This window comes from Camelus bactrianus, chromosome 6, assembly GCF_048773025.1.
Source record: "Camelus bactrianus isolate YW-2024 breed Bactrian camel chromosome 6, ASM4877302v1, whole genome shotgun sequence".
Taxonomy (NCBI): Eukaryota; Metazoa; Chordata; class Mammalia; order Artiodactyla; family Camelidae; genus Camelus; species Camelus bactrianus.
The window spans coordinates 89,664,735-89,689,381 of record NC_133544.1 but is presented as its reverse complement, the minus strand read 5'-3'; the positions used below and the strand labels follow the sequence as shown (position 1 = coordinate 89,689,381).

Genomic DNA, 24,647 nt, shown 5'->3' with positions numbered 1-24,647 from the left:
TCATATCAAAATTAGAATATACTTTTATTTCACATTAAATGTAACATTCTTGCTGTGGGAAAAAAAATCAAAAGGGTTTTCTTAATTTTGCTTTTGAAACTATTTAGCTGCCCAGTCATCCGCTGACTATGTGATTGGCTCTGCTTTCCAGGCTGTCATCATACAGACACAGGAAATTTTATAGAGTGAGAAAAATCAAAACATAGCTTTCTTTTCAACTATAAAGAACTTATAAATACTAAATTGAAAAGTGAAGTTGACATAATTATGTCCTACAGATGTCTCATTAAATGTATTACTCTCAATTTTATACTTTTCTCTTTGTATTTTAGATCCATTAATTTTTTTTTTCTTGTCTCACATATTTTCAGAAGCTTTTGAAAAAAGCTGACCTGCCAGAGGCCCTGTGCCTGTGGGGCCTGCTCACCAGATGGCCCTGACTGTGGCTGCCCGAAGCCCTTGCCAAGATCATTGGCCTGTGCCTCACCTCCCTTCTGGCATCTTCTGATTCCTTGCTCTCGCATATCTGCACTTTTCGGCTTCAGCTAATGTCAAAACTGGTCGCAAAGCTCAGCTCCTTCATTGTTTCCTACAAAATATTCAACCACGTTTCATGAAGTTGGTGACCTGACAAATTCCGCGGGCCGTGGAGAGAGGTCACTCATGTACCTCGCGGCTTTCTGCCATCTGGTCGGCGCTACCCTTTCCACCCGCTGCCCACCCTCCCTCACCCCACATCCGCAAAGCTGCCTGTGCCAGCAGGGCGGCCACCTGCCTGGGGCTGCTCTGCAGGGAGCCTGTGCCCACGTGGCTCCCTTCCCTTGTCTGGCTGCTTCTCTCTCAAACAGCATACCTGCCTGGAAGGCCCGCACCCCCGAGGCCCCTTGGATTGTCTGTTTATCTGGGGCCTCCATCTCCTGAGAGCACCTGGGCAGGAGCCCCTCTGGACACTCCCCGGGGTGGGGACCTCACCGTCTCTCAGGTCAGGGCTTTTGCTTGCCTTTGGCTTATTTTCACCATCAGAGTCATGAGATCAATCTGAGTTCTGGCTTCATTAAAACTTCACTCCCGCTCCTGGCCCTGCCTCTGGCTCCTTTGACCTTCAACATAACCCCCAAACAATGTACCCTTGTTTCCACAGGACAACTGAGGAGTCAGGTAGCAAAGTCCCAACAAAGACCGAGGCCTCTGACACCCAGGCCTGGGCTTTCTAGGGTCTCTCCTCCTGACTGTCTTTTATTACTTGACTCTCTTCAGTGAAGAGATGCTCTACACTGTGAATTTCCTTCAGCAAATGCAACAGGCTCTTTGCTTGTTTCATCAAACAGGGCCGTGGGGTGGGTGGGGAGCAGGACCAACTTCTCCTCCATTCATCAGGCGAGGCGCAGTGTCCGGGGCCCAGGATGCTTTAGGAGGCCCGTGAAAACGTTTTAATTTCTTCTAAAATAGGAAGAAAATAAAAGAATTTTTAGGATGAAGAAATTATTTTGGTATATAATATTAATATATTTGTCTTCATACCAATGCAGACATAAAATAAAACTTTTACATTTTTTTAGGGAGGAAGGGGCCCACGAAAGCCAGAGTATCCAGGGTCCACAACAGTTATTACGTGGCCCTGGTGGGCAGGGGTCCCCCCCCCCCCGCCACTGAACTGCACAATGTGAAAGTCCGTTTAAAAGGATGGTTGTGCTCCTGGGGGAAGAAAATTGATTCCTCTGGAACTGAAGGACCATCACGCCCACCAGGTGAGTCAGATGAACTAACTTAGAGGCTGGTTCTGTCACATGGGTCAGCATGTGTTGGGTCCATCTGCCCCATGCTCTGAGGGAATTTTTCATAAGAGGGGGTACCATACAGAGCATGTAGGTGTTGATTTTCCTTCTGACAAAGGAAGATGGCATAAAACTTAGCCCTGGTTTAGGATCAGATAGGTTCTTTATCTCCTGTCAAACGAGCGGGTATGGGTGCCCTGCTTTGCCCAAAGCATCGGAGAGCAGTAAGGCCATCGGGCCACGCTCGGGGGCAAGCGGGCGCCGCTTTCTCTGGCTGGGGGAAGCCTGTCTTCTCCCTCCGACTCTCACTCCAGTTACAGCTGAACCCAGGGCTCCCTGCAGGACAGACGGGCAGCCCAGCAGAAGGCCCAGAAGGCTGGGGAGCCTTGCCTGGCTCATCCTCCAACCAGCCGCCCCCACTAGGCCCCTCCTCTTCTCCCTGAAGCTCATTAGCATTCTCAGCAGGGAAGCAGCAGAAAATGGTAAAAAAAAAAAAAAAAAAAAAAAAAAAAGAACTTGAACTTTGCACACAGCCAGCTCCGTGTTCCAGGCCCAGCTCTACCACTTACCAGCTCACTGTGCTTTCTGAGCCTCAGTTTTGTTTTCAGTTACAATGGGGATATTACCTGTTCGGATAGTTATTGCAAGTTATTGCTGCCTAAGAGGATCCGTGTGAAGTCCATGGCACCAGTAGGACTTAGAGCTGGCAGTCTGAGAAGAGTCTAGGGCACGGGTCTTGAAGCTGTGTTTTCATCCTTTCTGTAACATAAAGACATACGGTAGCTGTATCAGAGATGGAGGTGTGCAGCCCTGGGTGCTTCCTCTGTCTGGCATTTAGTGGTTCCTCTCACCTTTTTTTTTTTAATTGAAGTATAGTCAGTTTACAATGTTGTGTCAATTTCCGGTGTACAGCATAATGTTTCAGTCATATGTATACATACATATATTCCTTTTCATACTCTCTTTCGTTATAGGTTACTGCAAGATATTGAATATAGTTCCCTGTGCTATACAGTGTAAACTTGTTTATTTGATACGTAGTAGTATCTGCAAATCTCAAACTCCCGATTTATCCCTTCTGTCCCCCTTTCCCCACTGGTAACCGTAAGTTTGTTTTCTATGTCTGTGAGTCTGTTTCTGTTTTGTAAATAAGTTCATTAGTGTCTTTTTTTATTTTAAGATTCCACATATGAGTGATATGATATGGTATTTATTCACCTCTGTTTAATGACCTGGTCCCATCCATTTACTAATCTGCCTTCCTGGTTCCACCTGCCGCCCTGCCTCCACTAGTCAAAGGAAGACAGTGTGTGTAATGGGAAATGCTCTGGATAAGAGGTCAGGGACCCTAGATTTTAATGTGAACCCTGCTGCCCCTTTGCTGCAGGATGTTGGGCAACTTGCTTCGTCAATCTGGTCTTCAGCTCCCTAACTGTAAAATTGGGTCTCCTTTTGTGAAATAAGAAATACATATGTCGATTTCTGCCCCTGGTTCCTGACACAGAGCTCCAAAAACCCTTGTAAATAGGGGTGCTAGGAGAATCTTCTAATATTTAGTCTTTGACCCCAGTTCCTAACACAGAGCTCCAAAGACCTCTCTAAATTCCTATGCGGTAGGAGCGCCTTTTGTTCTAATGAGGGGACCTGTGGTGAAATCCTGGATGGGGGCTCGTCACCAGAAACACCAAGCCATGATCAGAAGCCTGGAACTTTCAGTGCAGGACGCTTCTGGATCTTGTCCTATGTATCTCTTCATCTGGCTGTTCATTCAAATCTTTATTATATTCTTTACAATAAACCAGTAAACAAAAGCAAGCATTTTCCTGAATTCTGTGAGCCACTCTAGCAAATTTTTTAACCCAAGGAGGAGGGAACGGGAACTCTGATTTACAGCCAGCGGACACTCGAAAGTACGGGCGACAGCCTGGGACTCGTGATTGGCACCCAAGGTAGGAGCAGTCTTGTGGGATTGAGCCCTTAACCTGTGGGATCTGATGCTAACTCCAAGCAGACAGTGTCAGAACCAAACTGAATTGTAGGACCCTTGGCTGGTGTCAGAGAATGGACTGATGTGTGGAAAACCCATGCATCTGGTGTCAGAAATGTTGTGAGTATGGCAGGACTGATTTTATGACTCTGGGCAGATGCAAAGTTTCTTCACATCAGGAAAAGACTGGGGATTCCTTGCTTGAAGATATTTCATGCCATGTACCGCATTACACTATGAACCTGGGAGATGGGAAAATTCACCTGTGCAGGCAGAGTGAAAAGCCTGTGGCCTTCTGTTAACTCTCCCCAGTTCACATCCTGAAGGTGGAGCTGATCTTTAAATTGCTCACCAGCAATCTGAAGCACGGCTAGAAGGCTCCCATGCTGCTAGGGGCCTGTGAATTCTCATATGGCACCTGCTGCGACACCGACGAAGGTGAGAAAGGGAAACGGAGCTCCAAGACTCACAGTGGTGACACCATCAAAATCCCTCTAGGAAAACCGAGAATTCCAGAGAGCCAGGGGGAATCACAACTTACAGACTGGGATCCGACTTGACCAACTTCCCCGACTGGGAAGTGACGTCCCACTTGAAAATCTCCACGCTGCCAGCTCAGCCCAAGTTCACATTCCTTCAAGTCGACCAGCTGCAAAACCGAAAGTTTGTGGAGAGAGTGAGTCCATGTGGGGATACGGGGCCAAAATGACAACCTCACACTTACCGATAAGCTGCAGGGTGGGATAGGGGACAAGACGAGAAATACCAATTCTGGAATTCCTATTCTTGCCCGTTCCTGCCCGCCCCTGCTCCTTGCAGTATGGAAACCATTCACTGTAGATGATTTACCAGGCATCTTGCTGGGAGTGCCTGGAGTAAATCACTTCCTTCTCCACCGCTGAGAAGTCTCTCTCTGGCTAGAAGCATAATTCAAAGCAGTCTGCCTCCAATGAGCCGAGACTGAGGTTACGTGTGGAGTGCACCTGTCCTGATGGCCTGTGCCCCAAGAATTCTGAGCAGTGAGGAGACAGGTTAAAGAGGACGTGCCTCTGGGATAATGGGGCACTTGCTTCAGACAAACCTGACTCCAAAACTCAGAGAGAGAATATTTGCATTTCTCTAAACCTAAATAATTATTTTAAGTAGAAATTATAAAAAATATTTAAGCCATGATTTCATTCATAGGATTTCTACTTACATATAGCTTTCTGGGAATCTACATAGCTTCTAAAATGAGGGCTTTTTTTTTTTTTTTTTTCACTGAAATTAGATTCTATCTAATGGTTTGGTAAACAATCCTGGAACAAGCTGATAGGATAATTGTAGAAGTACAAACAGCCTCCTTTTAGAGTCGGGAGTCAACAATTTTTTTCTGTACAGAGTCAGATAGTGAATATTTCAGACTTTGTGGACCATAAGACTCATGGCCACTCACCTCCATCACTGGAGCACAAAAAAGCCACAGACATCACATAACTGGACGGCTGTGGCTGTGTTCCTATAAACCTTTATTTATAAACGCTGACATTTGAATTTTATATACTTTTCACATATCATGAACTATTATTTTTCTTTTGAGTTTTTTTTCAACCATGTAAAAATATAAAAGCCGTTCCTAGCTCTCAGGCTGTACAAAAACAGGCGATGCCTTGAATACGGTCCCCAGGCGAGTGTTTGCCTGGTTTATAAAATTCCAAGGCACAAATGCAATAAAGGCAGAGTTTTGTTTTTTGGTTAATGTAGTCCTTTCTCTACAGCTCTGCTGTTTTAAAATAAGACAAGTCGGTAAGAAAAAGGAACATCAAAGGAATAAGTTATCAACACTGGAATTTCAAGAGGAGTAAGGGAAGTATTTTGAAGAGGGTCCCTCATTTGCCACCTTGTTACAACTAATGACTTAACCTTCGTGGGGAGTGAGTTTCACTTCTATCAAATTCAAGACTTTTGTTGCCTGCTGTTATATTCCAGGAACACACTAAATGCAAAGATGATGAGAAACCAGCTCCTGCCCTCTGATAGGGAGGAACTGCAATTAGATAATGAAAGCTCCTTTCCAGCGAGCGATAGGAGTCAATCACTCAGGCACAAGACATTTACTGAGCACCGACGACATGCCAGGTCCTGGGTTAGGTGCCAGATGTTCCAGGATAGATTCTGAAGCTGTTCATGGTAAGCCACCGCCAAACTCGCTTTCACTGTGTTATCATATTTTCCTGAGGGACAAATGGAGGCACAGAGGGTCAAGCTGGCTGTCCCAGAAGGAACAGAACACGAAAGAGGGGAAAGCACAGAGTGACTGGTCTCTTCCTTAGCAGGCCTGGACCAGGGTGAGGGGAGTGAGGCCTCCGGGGTGCAGAAGTCAGGGAGGTGTCCATGCATGCATGCCTGCGTGACTGCGAGGTGGGAACCTCCCTAATTTTGCACCCTAGGGTCCCACTCGCCTGGCCGTAGCCCTGGCAGGTGCCTTAGCTCCCTCAGTGTCTGCTGTGGGCCTGGGAGGGCTGGAGCCGGCATTTGTGGGTGTGGGCTACCTAAGATGCCCCGATTCCCTGGTGAGGGATTGCTTCTTTCTTACTGTATCCAGTCTCAAGGCCCTCACTTCCCCGCCCCAGGACCCAGGCTGCTGTGAGCACCACACGCTCCCTTCCGGGCTGTGGCTCCTGGGCAGGGTGAGTTGGTTTCTGTCTCTTCCCACCACCTACAGTCTCTCTGAGTAATGCCAACATTACAGTCCAAGCCACCCCTCAGAGCTCCGCTGCTCCAGGTGTGGTCCCGGGACCGGCAGCCCTGGCGCCGGTGAGAAAGGCAGACCCTCAGGCCTGCCTCACACCACAGTCGGAATCTGCATTTTGACTGGGTCCCCAGGTGAGTCCCATGTGCATCAACCCCCGCCCGCCCGGCCCCGAGCAGGGCCGGTGCTGCTGGCCTGGACTCCGCAACCCAGCGGCCGGGAGACGGGCCTTGCCTGGAAATGCACCACTTGCTGAAACTCACGGAGGCTCAGGACTGGCCCTGCCCTTCCCAGGTGGGCCTCGCTCCCTGAGGAGCCCTCAGACACACTCTCCTGCTGTTTTGTTAATGGCTGACTCTAAAATAAAAGAAAAAAAATTAAGCATTAGTTTCAGAAAACGATGCCGGCATCACCCTTTGAACCAGCCTCTCTCTGGAGACGCCCCTCCGCTTTAAAAGCTTGGGCAGTGGAGGCAGGAGACTCATGGGGCTATTTTGAAGCGCCAAGTTTCCATGCAAGACCCTTCAGGCTAACGTGAGGCGGCAGGGGTTCTTTTTAAGGGACAGACAGGACCTGCTCAGTCTTCCTTTTACAATGGACCAGGCGTGAAGAAAGGGCATTGACAACCCTAGTATTTGCTGATAGTCTGCCTCGTACCAGGCCCTGGACATATTTTATCTTTTATTCTTTAATGCAACCATAAAGGACAGGCTTAGAGGAGGAAGCAGCTTTGGAGAGGCCAAAATGACTGGCCTCAAACCATCCAGCTGCTACCCGGGAAGAACCAGGGACTGAACCCGAGGGTTTTCAGTGTTGCAGACTCACAAAAACACATAGCACATAACTGTGGTCGGCATTTGCCCCGTGTGAGAGTGGTGGCGGGGTGAAGAATGCTCTGGGTTGGGGGACGGCAGGGTGGGGTCCTCAGGAGAGTCAAGGGCAAGTGTGCAAGTGAGAAGCTTGCAGAGGGCCCTAGCTCTTCGTGGTGGCGCGCCACGGCATCAAAGAGATATGCAGTCAGCTTAAGACTTCCCACGTTTGTAACTCAAGGTAAAACATCGCTGTAAAGTAAGTGGAAGGAAGACCAAGGATATTCAGATTTTTCCAATAATGACTTCATTAATGGTTTTGGAGGGGGGAAATGTAAAATATTAAATTCTATCTTTTTTCCTCATTCTTTTGGGTCTCCCGCTTTTGCTGATGCACTCAGTGCTCACCCCGGTAGGACCCACCCTCACACCAGTTCTGAGGCCAGAGGACGCTGGCCCAGCTTGTGGAGGTGCTGATGCCCTCCCCCTGGAGGACCAGCCGTGTGCGGCACGGTTAGCAGGGTGGGGAGGCTGAAAACTCAAGTGAGTCACTGCTCTAAGAATTTCTGGAGTGTCTGCTATCCCCATTGCTGGGCTCTGAGTCAGGAATGTAATTGAAGCCACAAGACAATGGAGTGTGAAAGGAAAGATGTTCCCTGGTGTCAGACACCCTGGCCAACCAGATTCAAAAGCACAGAGCAGGTGTTTGGCTTTTGTTCCTGGTGCTGGCTGGGTCCCTGCACCCTGCCCCACACCCCAAAGCTGCTCTAGATAAGAGCCACAGCCAGGAAGCTAGGCTGCTGCCTTCTCTGCATATCCAGGATCTGCTCCGACTGAGAAGAGCCTGCTTCCTCCTGCTGACCCTTGTTTCGAGGCTAGAGATACAACCACATCTCAACAGAGGAAACCATGAAGCAGGACCTCAGACGATAAGGATTTCACCAGAGGAGGACAAGGATTTCATTACTGTCCAAAGACAACTTTCAAGTGCCCTAGGTAACCTTCCAGTGTCTGGAAATAGGATCAACAACCAGGTGAGCTGAGTTTTCATAGTGTCATTGCGAATCCCCAAGAAACCGAACCCCGGAGGCAAACCCCATCACGCCTCGGAGGAGACACAGGACCTAGGCGCTCTCTTCCGGATGGCACGGGGGAGGTGGCTCCCCGAGAGCTGGCCGTGGTTGGTCGCTCCGTCGTGCTGGGTCTACTCAAGCCCTGCCCTCCCCACTGGAGAGGGGCTGTTCTTGCTGTTCGTCGATACTGGATTTTAGTCCTGAAGGGCGATGGAGCCTTGCCTCCTTGTGACTTCAGGAGGAAGATCCAACTGGGCCATCTGGCTCTGAACCATCCTGATGAAATAAACATCAGAGGCAGCTTTGAAGGAGCAAAGACAGCACCAAATAGCAGCCTCACAGGTGAGAACGGAAGAGACAAGGGGCAGCCTTTTCTTTGTAGCCAGGGGAGGCTGATTGCAGACACAAGACTCAGGTGTGTTTAAATAACACAAAGGAAGTCGTGCATCACTGAGAGCTTGCTGTGTCAGGCACCGTACTAAACACTTCCCATGTACTGTCCGAGCCATGCCCTGGGGGCAGGTACGGTTATTATCATCCCTACCTTGCGGACAGAGGAGTTACACAGCTCACTCAAACCCACACAACCAGTAGGTGGCTGAGCGACTTTCAAATACTGGTCTTGCTTCAAAGCCTGGGTTTTTATTTTCTGCTTTTGTAGTTGTATTTATTTTTTGTAACACAACAAGGGAGAGAGGAGGTGAAGGGCCAGAGCCCGGTGATGTCCCCGGAACAGCTTCTGAGGCAGACTTTCATCCGGATTTGTATAGAAAAGGCAATTTTGGAGTCCATACTTCAGGAAACTCCAGGCTGTCAATCTCAGTCCAAACAACTTAAGATAAAAAACCTCCCGCCCGTTCACCTCCATGGGGATCCAATACAAAATGCAAAACAAACCTCTTTGGAAAACGCCTGCCCTTGAAACAAGAGTGAGCAAAGCCTGGGGTTTAACGTCTATGGTGGACTGCATCTTCGCAATGCAGTTTAAGTTTCTTTTATCACTGCTGCTTCCTTCTATCACTGTTTGTTACCAGTAGTCCAGGGTCTTCCCAAAACGGAAGAAAGAGTGACCCTGGGCAGTGCCTTGGAGCCCACACACCTGCTGTTCACTTGTATCAGTGCTTGGTCTAGACTCGGGGTACAGGAGAGAGTGGGTGGCCGCTGTGAGAGCATCTCTTCAAGTTCAGGTTTGTTTCTGCCGGTGGGAGGAGGAGGGGGGAGATACAGAGGTAACGTGTGGAGCTAGATTGCTTAAACGCCTCTGTTTCAACGAATTTGGGGAAAGTTTTGCTTTGTTTCTTTCTTATGGACTCAAAGCCTGGAAATCAAATGGGCTGTCCAGTCCAGGCTGGAGCAGGAATCATATTTTGGGTATGCCCACACTGAAAAGAAATAGCTTTTTTTTTTTTTAAAAAAAAAGTGTATGTTTTCATTTCCTATGAGTCAGAAAATATCCAAATTACAAAGAACCTCATATCAGTTACAGTGATGAGAGCAAAAAAAAAAAAAAAAAAAAAAAAAAATCAGAAAGAAGCCGAATGTTCAAAAATAGGAGAATAACAAGTTACAGTGGATTAGCCAGTATCTTCATGATACCATGAAGGTTAGGTTAGCAGCCTAGGAAGGTGCTTACAGAAATTTTTTTGAATAAAAAATAAGGTTTTAGATAAAAAGCTCTATATATACACACAGGTAAAACACAAGGAAAATAATTTTTTTAAGTGGTGGTGAGATTATGAATGACATTCTTTTTCTTTATATATTTCCCCTATCATTTTATAACAAATAACCTGGGAATGCATACAATTACATGGTGCCTTATATCTTATGTGCACATTTTGGCTTATTTACCTTGCAGTCCTGTATCCAAATCTGGCAAATAGATTTTCATTTGAACTTGCAAATTGCTGCATGAAATTTACATATTCCTTTAAATACATAGCACATGTCTATTGCTGTTATATGCAAGTCAGACCCTTTTTCATCCAAATTCATTACCCCATGTTTATCAGTAATGCTTTCTCTTTCTTGGGTAGGAACCAAAAGGAGAAAAGTACAAGGGAGTTGCCACCCCTCCCCCCCCTCAGTTCCTATCAATACAGGAGCGAAACCTAATTCTCTCTGGCACACCAGCTCGCTTTCCATCTTTCCTGGAAGGCTGGAAAAAGGATTATCTGCAGACCCCCAGGGCTCCCAACCCATTAAGAAGACTGGAGTCTGGCAACCCCAGCAGGTCAGGTGACTCTTCTCCAAGGACCAAAGGAAGTCTTTCCATGGAAGAAGTGAGTGTTCATGGTGACTTATCCACCTGCTTTCCCAGAAAGCAAAAGCTCCCTGCAGATCCCTCTCGTGGAGTAAAAAGCTGATCCTGTAGTCCATGAGAGTCTATGTAATTATTTATTTATGCTCTATTTCTTTGCTCTGAAGATTTACGGATGCTCTAGGATAAAAGCGAAGATATAGTAAGACCAAAAAAAATTTTTTTTGAAGTTAAATGACATAAAACGAGAAATGGGACATGGGTAAGAGGGGAGAATTTTTAAATTAAGTCCTGCAGAAGAAACCGACAATACAGAACAAAAATCTTGCTGGCCAGAGTAAATAGCAAAACCAAAGCACTTACGAACCAGCAGAGCTCTTGCTTCTAAGGTCTGAGAGGTAAGGCGGGTCGCGCATGCCTGAGGCTGGAGTACTGGAGAAAATTACACAGCGTGCCCGAGAGAGCCTTTCCCACTGGTTTTCAGCGGTTAAAAATCTTCCAGGAAGGGAGCATGATGTCTATTTTCAATGCACTCCTGTATCATTTGCTCTCATTTTGCCAGGCAATCAGATCCTATTATTATTATTTTTAATATGCATGCTTTGCTTCCTCCAGATTATAGACTCCCCAAGTCTGTTTTATACTCACTCTATATTGTCCGACAGCCTCCAACCTATAATCCCTAAAATAAATGCTTAAGTGGAAATGGAAATTCCTGGTCCTGTAGGCCAATTTACTTATCATCTTAAGCTCCATATGTTCCCTAGTGACTAGAAGGCACTATGGAAGCTCTTTCTATGTTTAAGAGAGAGTGAGCAGGAGAGATTAATGAAAAACTGTCGCTGGAGGGGAAAGAGAGAACACAAGTCAGAAACGGGAGGCCTTCCAGATAGGCGTTCTCCAGTGGAGGGCTGGGGATTGAAGAGATGTCAACAGTCCTGCCAGGATTTGAGACTAGAAACACTTTGCTGAGTCACACTGTCTTTACATTGATTACACTCCTATTCCTAGGAAAACTATCGGCCTGTTCCTTTTTTATTTCTTAAGAAGGTGCTAAGGCAGACAGTCCTGGAGTTTCCTGGAAAGGAGTACACTGTGAGAACAGAGCAGGGATGGCGGTCACTGAGCACCAGAAAGCCAGGGAGTCACTTCCCGACGGACTCCCAGGATGCAGCTACGCCAGCCATCCCTGTGAAGCCATCGCTCACCTTAAAAACAAAAAGGAAAAACCCTATTGCCTGAGCGCTGGGTCACATTTCTAACATGCTGATCACTGGGTTTCTAGCAACAGTGCTTTCCTCATTTGAGACAGTGACGGGGCTCACTTCAGATGATGGTGTCCATGACCACAGCATGACTCCACCAGCTAATTGGCAAACTGTTTTATTGTGAAATGTGGTTTTCATAGAGGACGTGGGCTTGGGATGGGGTGGGGTGGGGTGGGGTCCTGATGCAGGATGTGGTCAGCCCAGCTCATCAAAGACCACAGGGCTGTATTATTCCACTGCATGTACCTGGGAATTTAATATCTGATTTATGAGTCCAACAAGTTTCACTGGAAAGACAGCATTCCAAATCCTGAGTATCTCCTGAATTAATAACAGATTAGGATTCACCACCATTAAGTGTCCTCCACTCTCACCCCCATCCCTAAGGAGCATCCACGGACCCGGGGAGAGAGGAAGGAGAATCGTTCCTCTGCCCCACACACACCCACATAAAGGGCTTTTCCCTTTCCTGTCATTAGCTGTCCTCTGCAGATAGCAGACAGACTCGGCAGTGGTCCTGTCTCGCAGCCCCTCCAAGGATGAATGAGGGCTGAACTGCCTTCACTTACATCTGCCGCAAGGCCTACCAGCAGGCTTCCCCCCAGCAACACATCCAAGTGCAGCCCCGGAAGGGAGCAACAGAAACTTCTTTTCAAGGGCCAGTGTTTTGCTCAAAAATGAAATGTGAACCTATCACTTTGAAAACATTCTTCCTGTCCTGTGCATAGGTGATTAAGGACGCCAGAATTGTGACAGGAGCATATGCGTCTGGGCCAATCCACAAATGGATTTGGAATGTCTTTTATGTGTGGGGTACACTGGGAAGCCACCACCGGGGGACTGGTGCAGGGGATGTGCAGTGGGGGAGCGGGGGGGGGGGGGCTTTCATTTCAAAATGAAAGTTACTTTCAGTTTCCTTAGGAATCCAACCCAGGGGAGGAAGAGTCAGGGCAGAGGATCAGAATGGGGACCGGAGGAAGAGGAAGTGTACAGGCACGCCAAGAGCCAACGATCTCCTTCAAGGACGAAGAAATGGCTGCACAAACCTGAGGTCACACAGTGAGTGGCGGGGAATGGGAAGCGGCCCCTCTGGTTTCCATGCCCTCTACTCTGCTGCCTGCCCTGCAGGAGAGCTGGGGTTGAAGGCAACCGGATGAGCGACCTTGAGCAAGCCACTGAGTCTCAGGCCTTGATGATAAGCCTCCCCCGGCTTGCTCCCTATCAGCGTTTCAGTTAGGGCATGGGCCTTGGCGGGCCCTGATAAGGCCTTGACTCACCTCTTTGTTTGCCTCGGCCTTGGGAACAGATGGAAAGAAAACTCACAGGCAGCGGGAACCAGTCTCATCCTCTAGGTCGATGCCTGTGTGTCCAAAATTTGGCAAAAGTTGCATTCGTATGAGTCAGCCCTCAACATAGCTTCATTCACTGTTTGACACAAAATTTACGACATCTGTCACAGGAATGTGGCTCTGAAAACCCTCAATGTCAAAACGTGTATATAACGGAAGGAATGCTTCCCGCACTGCCGCCATTTCTCATTTCTTTCCAAACCCCTGCCTGCCTTCCTGGAAATGATGGCTCCCTGAGCACCCCAGGGTTCTGTTTTGATTGGTGAATTCAGATTCTTTTTTTTTCTGTATGTACATCTGACTACAGATTTTTTTTTAAATTACATATACAAATCGTGGTAATCAGGTGAAAATAGTTAACATAGACTCAAATATTTGTTCAAGTTAAAAAAATACATTTTTTTTCCTCCTGGAGAAAAAAAAAATCAGGCCCAAAGTATTAAACTCTGGAGGATACATGACAGCATACACAAAAATTAGGTTTCGTTTCTGCTGATGGTTCTCTAGGAGCAGTGAACAGCGGTCCTCTTCAACGCCAGCTTCAGAGTTCACGATGTATCCACAAAGCGCTGTTCTTTCCTCATTAATAGGACATCATAGAACTCTGATCATAAATTTAAATACTCCTGGAAGATGTTTACATTATTACCCTGTATCCTTTCTCTGTGGAGTCCCACAGTGTTTTACTCTGAAAAAGGCAACTTCCCCAGCTGTTCACTAGGAAATCTGGGCCTGCCAAGTCTCGGCAATGGAATTGAGTACGAATCTTGTATTTTTTCTCTGTACAGTTTTCTAAGTGGTGACATCAGCGTCCAGCCTCGGCGTTTACACACTGAAGGGCTATGCCTCAAGCACTCTTCCCCAATCTCACAGAGCAGCATGTTGAGAGGGCGCAAGGTGTGTGCCCCTTGGGGACAAGGGCGTTCTCGCTTTTGTAGTTATCAGAAAGATCAGGGAGTAATAATTCTTCGAATTTGCATGAATCGGCAGTAATTCATTGATTTCACCTGATGCCGGGAAGCCCGGGAGGAAGTCAGGCCTTACACCGCTCACTCGTGGTCGTGCCAGCCCTCCTCCATCCTCCCAGCCTCGCCCTCTCCCCGCTGTACCTGCTGCCGCACCTGTTTCCACCTGTGTCTAGGCACTCCTTCTCTTCTGCTGTAAAACACCTGAAACAAGCAGAAGAATCCAAACAGGGCTTTGGAGTCCACAGGCCTGAGTCTGACGCCCTCCCCACTACTTGTGAGCTCTGGCCCTGTAAGCACGTTTGCTCAGCCTCCCTGAGCCTGTTCCTGTAGTGAGTAAAACGGGACGGAGGTGAAACCGAAATAACACTCGTAAGGTGCTTATGATGGTTCTGGCACAGGGTACCTGAGAACAGTGCTGATAACCAGCATCACCACGTGGGGCAGGCTAGTGTTGTCCCAGCTTCCCGGGCCAGTTGTTAAACGCCCTCCGTGGTGGTCCCTGCAGCGCTGGCGGTGAGGGAGGGCAGCCACAGGCACTGTCGCGAGCGTGCCCGAGGTGCTCTGCACGTCATCACCTGCGCCACACACTCGAGTCCCACGACAGCACCCTGCAAGCGACGTGCCCATTTCAGAGACGGAGAATCTCAGATTTAGGGAGACAAGCTATGAAAGGCGAAGCCAGATCTGGCTCCCAAAGTGAAAAACTGCCTAGTGTAGGAAAACCTCTTATGATCTGAGGCAGGAGACATTCTGGCTAGCGGAGGGTGGGCAGGGGCGAGCCCAGGTGAAGAGGTGGGAGGGCCGAGACTCAGAGCCGTTATTTGTCTTGAGCAAAGGGACAGATTTTTGGAGGTGGGAACTGGAAGCCTGGCTGCCAGGCTTTTATTTGGGTTTACAGGGAGAAAATTCCCGATCAAAGGGCGTGGAGAACAGCTACAGGGATGATGAACACTTTTCCAATGAAAATATTATCTGTGCATCCAAGTGAATCTGTGTATTTCCATTTTACTGTGTTCGCTTTTCGTGGAGATGTCCTTTTCCCCTCGCAGCACAAGTTTAGCCAACTAATATAGTCTGCAATCTGTTTTTGTTTGCTTAAAGTCTTGAAGAGTGACTTGTGATATTTTCAGTTTCCAAGTCCAAGAAAAAGAAGATGTATTGGAATTTAGAACTCAGCACGAGTTAGAATGCAGACACCAAGACTCTTTCCACTTTTAAGGAGAATCACGCTGCTGGGAGACAACAGATTTAGCGCGTTAACTCACAATTTGCTGATGTGTGTGACTGCCACTGCCAAAGACTTAACTAAGAATTGAGGAAAACATCCCCAAACCAGTAGAGCCACTGGTGCAGATATGTGCAGATATAACCTGTAGCCTGGAGAAAGGCTTGGACTTGGAAAGGGTCCCTTCCTGCTTGGTTGTAACTTTCACAGACTACAGGGCTGCTGCCTTGAGTGCTTCTGGGAGGAGAACACACAAGACTGTTTCCCCCAGAACCCTGGGTACGACGTTGCTCTAAGAAACACGTGTAAGGGAAGGAGGTTGATCACATGATCTCAAGTTCACAAAGTAAAAACATACAAACGACAGGACCACCACATTTAGAAAATGTCCTACAATGTGCATTTTATTCCATATCATTATACAAGGTTTACATACAGTTATAACTCTTAAAGAAAAGGGTTTTTTCTTTACCAATCGTATGTAGCGCCTAAGTCTTTCAGTTTAACATGGTGGAAATCCACATCGCATGCTAACCTACGAGCTGTAATGAGCTGCAAACGTGCCAATGAGAAGGGAACAGAAGCCTTAGAGGGGCATCGTGGCTTACACGCCCATGGCTTCAGCGAATTCTGGCAGACAGGATCCACAGTCTCACCTCATAGTAAAGCTCAAGACAAAATAAATTAGTGTTGGACAGGATTCTAAGTTGTACAATATTGAACGAAAGACCACAGGGGGACCTTTTGTTTAAAGTAGCACCAATCCACACCTGACTGTGTTTCCGACATTCACTGTCCTGCTCAAACATCATTGGCACTTCGAGGGGCAATCTTTCTGCTTTGGTGAGGATTCCTGGACTGACTAAGCACACAGTGTTGCTAAACTCTCTACCAAGTGTGGCAACGTCGACCTAAGACATGGCACATTGAAATCATCGTCGCCTTGACACCGGCTCTCCTGTGTGTGTGTGTGTTTTCCCCACCCCCGATCTAGCTGGTATTTTGTGGCTGTTTCTGTGACAGTGGTAAAAGTAAGTAAAAATGCATTGAAGGGGTTTCATGGTAAGCATGGTGTTTAAAAACAAAACAAAACAAAACAACAAAAACATGAAAGAATGTGGTCGCGGCTAAGGAGGTTTTCACATGTTGTTTAACTCCAGTAAAGTCTGATCCAGCATCTGATGCATACTAAGGTTTTCTTCTTTGGCATGAGCCACTTTCTCTGTGGTGGGATTAGAAAATTAAATCATGAATAGCTGCACTTTGGACACAGTGGTAGCTCGTACATTTAGGCAGGCAAACATCAATCACAAACACAGGATGAGATGATTAGGACTTGGCATGCTTGTAAGACATGACTCATTCCCAGACAAGGACCTACAAAGGGGAGGCCGTCTTGGACCCGAAGGAACTACGGACACAGCGGGTTCTCACAGGGCGGCCAGGCAGACCTTCGCCAACAAGCCACCGTGAGGACGAAACGCCGGTGGGGTGTGGTGCAGGCTCGCAGGTCCCGCGCTGCGGGGACAGGGGGAGGAGCCCGTGGCGCTGACGTTAATAACAGCAGACATTTCTGAGTTAACGGGCAGTTAAAGGTCTGGGAGTTGTGTTGCTGAAACACAATCTCACAGAAAACAAAGATGACGTAAATAGGTTTCTGACAACGTTGTAAATGATTTATTTCTATTGCTCATTAAAAAACATTATCAACACGTTTCATGCACACTTCAGGAGGACATTCTCTGATTATTCTCACAGTGCTCTAGTTTAAATTAGCACGACATCCTCACCAGATTCCAATAGCGCCATGAGACTGGATAAAAGCATACCTTTCAGACAATCGGGAACTTCTGACAAGAACTCCTGTTTTCAAAAGCTATTTTGCCCAAGCATAGGTACATTTAATCGTATTTCAAACACTATACCAGATACTCAGAAGTTAGGAATATGAATATGCGATAGGAATACATATTATATATATCACGCCCTATATATAATATATATATGGTTGTACACATACACACCCCTCTGCTTTGGCTTTCTAACTTAGAGCAGGACTCAGTTCTCTGTAGGAAATAGAAAACAGTCTTTTGGTCCTCATTATGCATCAGTTCAAACAAGAGGACCTGCTATGGCAAAGACAAGTGCTGAACTGAGTACAAACATTTATCCATATACATATGTGTCATTTTACCATAGAAGTCGTTTTGGGATTAAAGAGAACTTAATTATTCCAGATATAAGAAGAAAATGCAGGCAAGGCCAGCCTTTCAACTGGTTCCTTTCATGCTCAATTCTGCAGAAAGCAACTGTTTTCAATCCTCTTAAGTTCGACAGTTAGAACTCCTGCCCGTGGGCTCCATTCCTAGAATTCAGCCCCAGTCCTCTCCCACTTAAGTTTAGTCCTCATTCAGGGCCAGCTTTAGTTGGTTAGTGAGGCGGCGGTTTTGCTCAAGTTGCTGGTAGAGTTGGTCTGTACAGGTCAGCAAGCATGTTAGCGGAAGAGAGGAGGCAGAAGGGAGAGAGGTTAGCTAGAGCCAGTGAGAGCGAGTTACCAGACAGGACACAGAGGTACCTCGGGCACCAGGGGCGCGTGGGCCAGTTTACCCTCACCCCGTGGTCGGCGGTCCAGCCCCCGGGTGGGCGGACAGTAGGAGGCCCGACAGACTTAGGAAGAGCCGAGGTTCCTCTCTCGGCAGGAGAGAAGGGAAGGAGAGCGGGAGGGCCCGAGGCGGAGAGAGAGAGTGTTCCTCCTGCATCTCACTAAACGCGCCGTGTGAGCCGGAGCGGGCGCAGCCTCTGCCCACCGCCCCCGGAGCTGAGGCAGGGCTGGGGCGCGGCGCGCTGCCCGCTCCTCGCTCGGCCCAGCGGGGCGCTCACGGCCAGACCGCACCCTGCCCGGTTCTGCTCACCTCTTCCCGGAACCCTTCCATCTCCGCTCCCAGGGCTGGCTTTCCTTGCAGGTAGAACCAAGAGAGGCCACTGCTGTATGAACAGTCTTTGAAATGCAGAACTAAGCGCCCTGTCCCACCCCACTGCCGTAACTCGGTGCAAACTCTGAACTCTCATCCAGCTTAGGTACAGGGGGTGTGTTACCTACTCAAACAGCAAAGGAACAAGCACGTATCTCCACTCGAAACGGATTTAAAATTTAACTGCTGACTTCCTGAGGAGGACGGCATTCTCTGGTGCTAGATGGACGTATACAAAATGAACAAAACCCCACCCCCAGATGGAGACCACCCCAATGGGGACCACGGTGACATACATGTTACACACTGGCATGTAAGCTGCCCACTTGGCAGGAAGGCAGCGTGACAGTCAGTCTGCCTCTGGCGGGCCGGGGCTGTGCCCCAACAATGACAAGAACCTGGCACTTACAAACTCGTGACTGTTTCAAATGACAGTGACAACCTGGACCCACAAACTCTACTTACTGATCTTAGAGGGCTGACAGTCCTGCCCCCAGGGGAAAATAAAAGTGTCTGGTTCCTAGCCCCGACTCTGCCAGGAAATCGACCAGCTCTTATTTTTAACTCTCTCTCATACGTGGTAGGAGATGGGAAAACGCTCTATTCATCGTGCTTTCTAGCTTAGAGTATCTGCTGCCTTGTTTTCTTTGCTGATCCACACTTCCTGACTATTCAAAAGCCCAGTCAAATGTCACCTCCTCCAGGAAGCTCCCAGGCAGAATTATCCTCTCATCCCATTGACTCTAAAATACACACCTTCTGTTAGCTCAGACTCGCCTCTCTCATCTGTCTTCCTACAAGACGCAATGAGGACAGAGAACACTTCCGGTTCACCTCGTCACCACACCCTCCCTCCCTCTCACTGGCCCGCATGTTTGGAGGCTGCACAGTGTAAACGCCACTAGCACACGCACACCATCATGGGGGGCACTTCAGTTTGCTGAGCCAATGCCCAGGCCAATTTTGGAGAAATCCTAGAGAACCCAGAGGATCAATGTGAATGCAGCTTAAATGCCAGCTGTCCCGCCCGCATCCTCCTCTGGACCTGCTCCATTTCAGCTGCATGGTGGAGTTGGTGTGCTGGGGTGGCCCGGGGACAGGGACCGGTAACGGTTATCCGTCTTTTCCCCTCCTATTCTACCTCCCCGATGTCAGGGGACTCTAGGGCCCAGATTTGGCAGTGCTTTTGGTTTGTTGCCAACTAAGCCTCTTGCAGCAGCTGCCTCTATGTACTGCCTGGCCCTCTGAGCTAAAAGCTTGGGCTCTGACAATTCCTTGATAAAATCAACTAGCTACTTACCCTCTTGTGCGCCCATACCCTCTTGGGCTATTCCAGATCTGCCTTCCCAGCCCATCAGTTTCCCATTTCTCCTTGTAGAAAATGATTAGAGAAAGTGTGAGAGTCCCCGGAAGGGTTTCCAAGAAACCGTGAGCCTGCAGAATTAACTGAACATCTGCCCAGCAGAACTTTCAGGCGTGTCATTTTGTCTATGGTGGGAAGCAGGGTTATTCAGAGAAGGCCCCACTTCTATTACTCTGAATCCAAAACACAAGGCAGGAGTCATAGTCAAAGGCAGCCCCAAAGAGCCTTAGGAAAAGAAAAACAAGAAATCACAGAAGTCTTTATAGTCTCAAGGGAGAGGCATAGTCTAGATCATAGATTTTTAAAAGTCCACTCTACTTGGATATAAATCTCCACTTGAACATAATCGTATGTTTCTAAAACCTAAAGTCATTTCATGATCAAAATGAAGGTGGCTGAGGAATGAATATACTTTTAAAAAGCTTTTACTGCTCTTTGGGCTGTAAAAGGATGATCAACAATCATCTTAGTTTACAGTGTTTGAAGCCGTGTTCTTTTTCACCTTCTCCAACGGGTAAATTCCTAGCAACGCAGGATGGCTATGGAGACTTCATCATGACTTTCATCCGTTAGCCACCCTCTCCCAGCAGGGCTACCTGATCATCAGCACAGAGGGCTCACTGCATCCCAAACCAAACATCTGGCAGAGGAAGACACTGCTCAAGGCAGGCCTCCCGACCGCAACAAGGAAACATCCCCTGTACAGAGGTTCTCAGCCCGCACTGCGTTCCAGGGACCACCTCAGTCCCTAAAAAAAAAAAACCACTCAGGTGCCCGGGCCTCACTTTAACCTTTGGAAGCCAAAACTCTGAGAGGGACCCAGGCCTGGGTATTTTTAAGACGTTCCACAAGGAACCACTGTTTTAGAAATTCTTGCTATCCATGTCTAATGTTCAGAATGGGGAGAAAAAAAAAAAAAGCAAACCAGCAGCCAAAAATTAACCCTCATATGTGTGAAGCAGACCTGTAGCTTTATTCAATGTTGAAACTAAAATGTCAATAAATAAGAAGTAAAAAGAATAGCAAACAGAAATAGCTTACACAGTGTTTATTTTACACTGAAATGAAGAGCTTCTGTACAATAGAAAGCACAGTGTGCGCCTGGCCCTAAGGCAGGATGCGAAAAGAAAGAACCAGGGTCAGCTGGAGAACAGACACACTGCAGAGCTCAGAGAGGTGGGACATCCAGCTTGATGAAGGGGTCTTGGGAGAAGTGAAGCAAAGAAACTTATCTGCATGAAGAGAAAAGATGGGAGAGAAAGAAAAAAAAAAAGTGGCACAATGGAAAACAGGGAAGCTAAACAGAGGAGAGCAGCATCCGAAACACAGGTGAGAAGCAGACATGCGAAACCCGCTGCCAGCTGCCCCTGCGGGAGGATGTCCGTCTCTGCCCTCCAGAGTCTGGGCCCGAGGCCAGCGCCTGCCCCTGCTGGGGGGGATCCATTTCCAGACCCATGGACAGGCCTTAACCAATTTGAAGCTCAACCCACCTTTCAGAACACTTAATCATACTTGATGCTAAGAGTTTCCCCCACAGAATCATCACATTTTAGCACCTGGAGACAGATGATCTGACCCATGCCCTCATTTACAAAAGAGGGGCGAGAGGATGGAATGCTCTCTAGCTTCCATGGTGACAGTCATGTCTCCAAGGGTCCTGTGGCGGATCTGTAATCTGCACGGCAGCAGGCACACGCCAATGCTCTTCAAGCTACCATGCCTCTGCAGGAGTAAAGGAATGGCAGTTGGGCCTGGAAAATGAACTTTCCAGCTTGTAAGGAATTCAGTGCCACATCATGACAATGAAGGGAAGCCTCTGTGCAACACTCCAGGTTAGAATTTAGAGGGGCAGAGCCAGTTTAATGTTGGGGTTTGGTTAGCACCATGTCAGTCAGTCGTGTATGCTCCAGGTTCTTGTGAGGTTAAGACCGTCTCCTCCACTCTCCCGGCCTCGCGGTAGTAAAAGCTGGGCCATTGACTCCCAAACGTGTATTAGACAATCTGTGTTTTATGTCCCACTTCTTTGACACAGGTTGTGGTGTTTATAATTATTTAAATTCTTTTTCAGATAAAACACAGAAAAATTAAAGGCTTGGCTACTCAGCAGAGGGTTCACATCTGTCTAGAATTCTTGAAAGTGAGGCAGATGTGACTTTTTAGGCTTTATCGGATCCTTTAGGCTCTATCAGATCAATTTCCTTTCCCTCTGCGCCTCTGTAATCTGACACTATAGAGTTCCTTACATTTGAAATTCTCTTATGAAAAATGATCACATTGTATTTAACTGAATCTCAGGAAACCAACTTTTGATAGTTCTTAGGAAATTCCTGCACCATTGCACGGCCTACTAATTTTCCTTGAGCCTAGTTATAATTTCCTAAAAGGAGGGTGCCCAAGTCACTCATACTCCAGTTCACTGCTTGGTGGGAACAGGCTAGTTGAGACAATGGGAAATGAATGGATTCTGAAAGGAAAATGGTTTGTCTACAGAGGCAACCTACTTGGCCTTTATGTTAGTAGCATGTGAAAAAACAATGCCTGTCCCAGGTTATGCAAATAGAGTGAGCAGAAAGGTGTAGAGACGGAGACACTGGAGATGCAGAAGGGAGTGGTGGTGAGTCTGTCATATTAGCCTGAGGGCACGGGTGTGAGCAGACAGGGTGGATGAACATTTACATGGAAGTCATATCGTTGAGAGCGTGGTCCAGCTCCTCGCTGATGGCTTTGTACTTCAGTTTCTGAGCGTACAGCTCGTCTATGACCAGGAAGTGGAAGGCAGAGGTGCAAGGAGATGAAGAGTGATCAAGAGATGGAGGGTGAGCGGGGGTGGCACGGATGCCATCCCGACACAGCAGCAAGGAAAGGGCAATGCATGAAGGAATTGGTGCCGCAGCAGGTGGCCAATGCAGGAGGCGTGCGTTTTGTTTTTAATAAAGTCGAAACAAAAACAAAAAGAACAAAACCCATTAGAAAATAAAACAAGAACAACTCAATATGAAAATCATAACATATGGTAGGTCTATCAGTAAACCACATTAAATCCTAAACGAAACCAGAGGCTGTCTCCTGGGGCCGGGGGTGGGGGACGGTTAACAGAACATCTTTCTTTTTACAGAGCTATAATTTAATTACACTGGCGCAGTCAGCCCCTGCGACTATAAACAGTAGGGAAAACATCCAAGGGCATTGTTTTGGAAGAACAATTTGTGACTACAGTCTGTAACCCTTATCTGGCTCCACCTTTAAACCATTGACTTCCTGACCAAACTAGACCACTGGGACATAGATTTCTTGGTGCCATCTAGACTACTCCTGTGGTCTTCCCACTCAAGCGGCCCTCACTGCTCCGAGAGGCTTAGAGAGCGAGAGCCACATTTTTTATGGGGTGGTTGTGCCAATTCTGCACTTTAGCTTCTGTCATGATGACGGTTTCAGACTTCGCTGCACTTTGGCAGATTGTTTTGCAGCCATTTGTCACTCTCTTCTCCACCAGCTTGGCCATCGTCCTCACCAACCTCCAGTCCCTTCTCTAGCCCCTTCCACCTTTGATGTATGTATTTAATGCATTTTTTTCCCTTACTTTCTCACAGCCTCAGAGCTCAACGTTTGGGATTTCTGAGAGACAGAAGGGGTGTTAACTAAAATAAAACCTAAATATCTTAGGGGAGAAATGCTTAAGTGTAACGACAAAGTGCACTGTCCTTTTACTCCACTCTCACCCCCTGTCAGGACATAGAGCATTGGCCAAGATGATCAGCAACTTAAAAGAAAAAAATTCCAAACCCTTACAGTGAATTCATACTTAGAGGAAGACTGGTTGTGCCTAAAAACAAGTCCATACCATTGTGACAATACGGAGATATTACCAAAGATAAAACATACACCATCATTCTCACCTACAACCGACTCACTCACAATGGAAAATGAACCTGCCACACTTCTGAAGAGTGTGCAGGAAAGCCACTCGGCATCTGCTGTTACAGAAAGAGATGTGCCCCAGCTGGTGGCTGATGGTGAGCAGAGAACTCAGGTCCCAGAGTTTAAGAGCCACAGAATAGAAACCCCAAAGGGCAGACAGAAAGAATGCACGGAGCAAGGAAGTGTACCAAGGAGATGCCCGTGGACTGGAAAATCATTTTGCCGGGTCAGGATTCAGCCTTAATAATCAAGTTTACAACAGAATGTCAGCTCTTACCTTCTAAGTCATCAATGCTTTTCTCCAGCTTAGTTACTGACCTCTCTGCAAACTCGGCCCGAGTCTCGGCCTGCAATGATTCAATTTATTTCAATCAAAACCAGGAAGTTTTAGATTTCTGGTGGCTGCAAAGACAGGGAAACTAGAGAATGAAAATCAAGCATGGCACCCACGAGCCGGGTCCATGGCCACCCGTCACTACAGAGAGTGGCGGCAGCTGGCACAGCTCGCTCACCCCCAGACCACCCCTGAATATTTGGGACTTGGATCATCGTAACTTCCAAATGAAAAAAAAATCACGACCGGCTCCATAAAAACAAACTCATTTGAAATCCAGTTGGCTCATCCCAAACACCCCGAATGTTACCTCCTTCAGCTTGTCAGAAAGGACCTTGATCTCCTCCTCATATTTGTCTTCCTTCTGCGAGTACTGTAATTAGAAAGAACGTTCCAGATGTCAGGCCACGGCTCACCCTACACTCGTGTCTTCTCACACAAAGAAAAGCGCCAGCCCAGCCAACAGACGCTGAGGATCTCCTGGGCGGTAATGGAGCCTCTGATATCAAATGGCATACGACAATGCGTTCTCTGTTTTCTCGCCTATTGTTTCACATGGGATGAGAACAAGATAACTTAGCCATTTGGCACTTGGCTTAAATTAAATTGTTACAG

At 47.4% G+C, this 24,647-nt stretch overlaps 1 protein-coding gene and 2 long non-coding RNA genes across 40 annotated transcripts in view; 1 reads left to right on the top strand and 2 right to left on the bottom strand.

Annotated features, from left to right (window-relative positions):
- Positions 1–14,423, bottom strand: LOC105080444 (uncharacterized). 9 transcript variants are annotated; one of them, XR_012507712.1, is made up of 7 exons: positions 14,374–14,423; positions 13,181–13,328; positions 6,728–8,651; positions 5,860–5,975; positions 4,304–4,411; positions 2,402–2,534; positions 1–1,440 (listed from the first exon to the last, which is right to left on the bottom strand). It is a non-coding gene; the product is annotated as an uncharacterized LOC105080444 (long non-coding RNA). The 9 variants fall into 9 exon arrangements; XR_012507713.1 differs by having other exon boundaries at positions 13,181–13,263; positions 14,374–14,415; XR_012507716.1 differs by having other exon boundaries at positions 6,728–6,850; positions 13,181–13,263; positions 14,374–14,388.
- LOC123612645 (uncharacterized) lies at positions 8,581–16,112 on the top strand. Of its 4 annotated transcripts, none has more exons than XR_012507719.1 (4): positions 8,649–9,562; positions 10,412–10,657; positions 12,825–12,962; positions 14,041–16,112. It is a non-coding gene; the product is annotated as an uncharacterized LOC123612645 (long non-coding RNA). The 4 variants fall into 4 exon arrangements; XR_006719939.2 differs by having other exon boundaries at positions 12,816–12,962; XR_012507718.1 differs by having other exon boundaries at positions 8,581–8,717; positions 10,412–12,962.
- TPM1 (tropomyosin 1) overlaps positions 15,823–24,647 on the bottom strand; it is a 27,073-nt gene continuing 18,248 nt past the window's right edge. For 7 of the 27 annotated variants that reach the window (XM_045506304.2, XM_074366247.1, XM_045506303.2 and 4 more), the window contains 3 exons: positions 24,343–24,405; positions 23,976–24,045; positions 15,823–16,667 (listed from right to left, as the gene is read on the bottom strand). In XM_045506304.2, the coding sequence (XP_045362260.2) occupies positions 16,585–16,667; positions 23,976–24,045; positions 24,343–24,405 (216 nt within the window). In that variant the 3' untranslated portion in view covers positions 15,823–16,584. Of the gene's footprint in view, positions 16,668–17,095; positions 17,919–20,813; positions 21,013–22,452; positions 22,536–23,975; positions 24,046–24,342; positions 24,406–24,647 lie in introns of those variants that run through there. The other 20 variants (XM_074366259.1, XM_074366260.1, XM_074366261.1 and 17 more) reach the window with 4 other exon arrangements.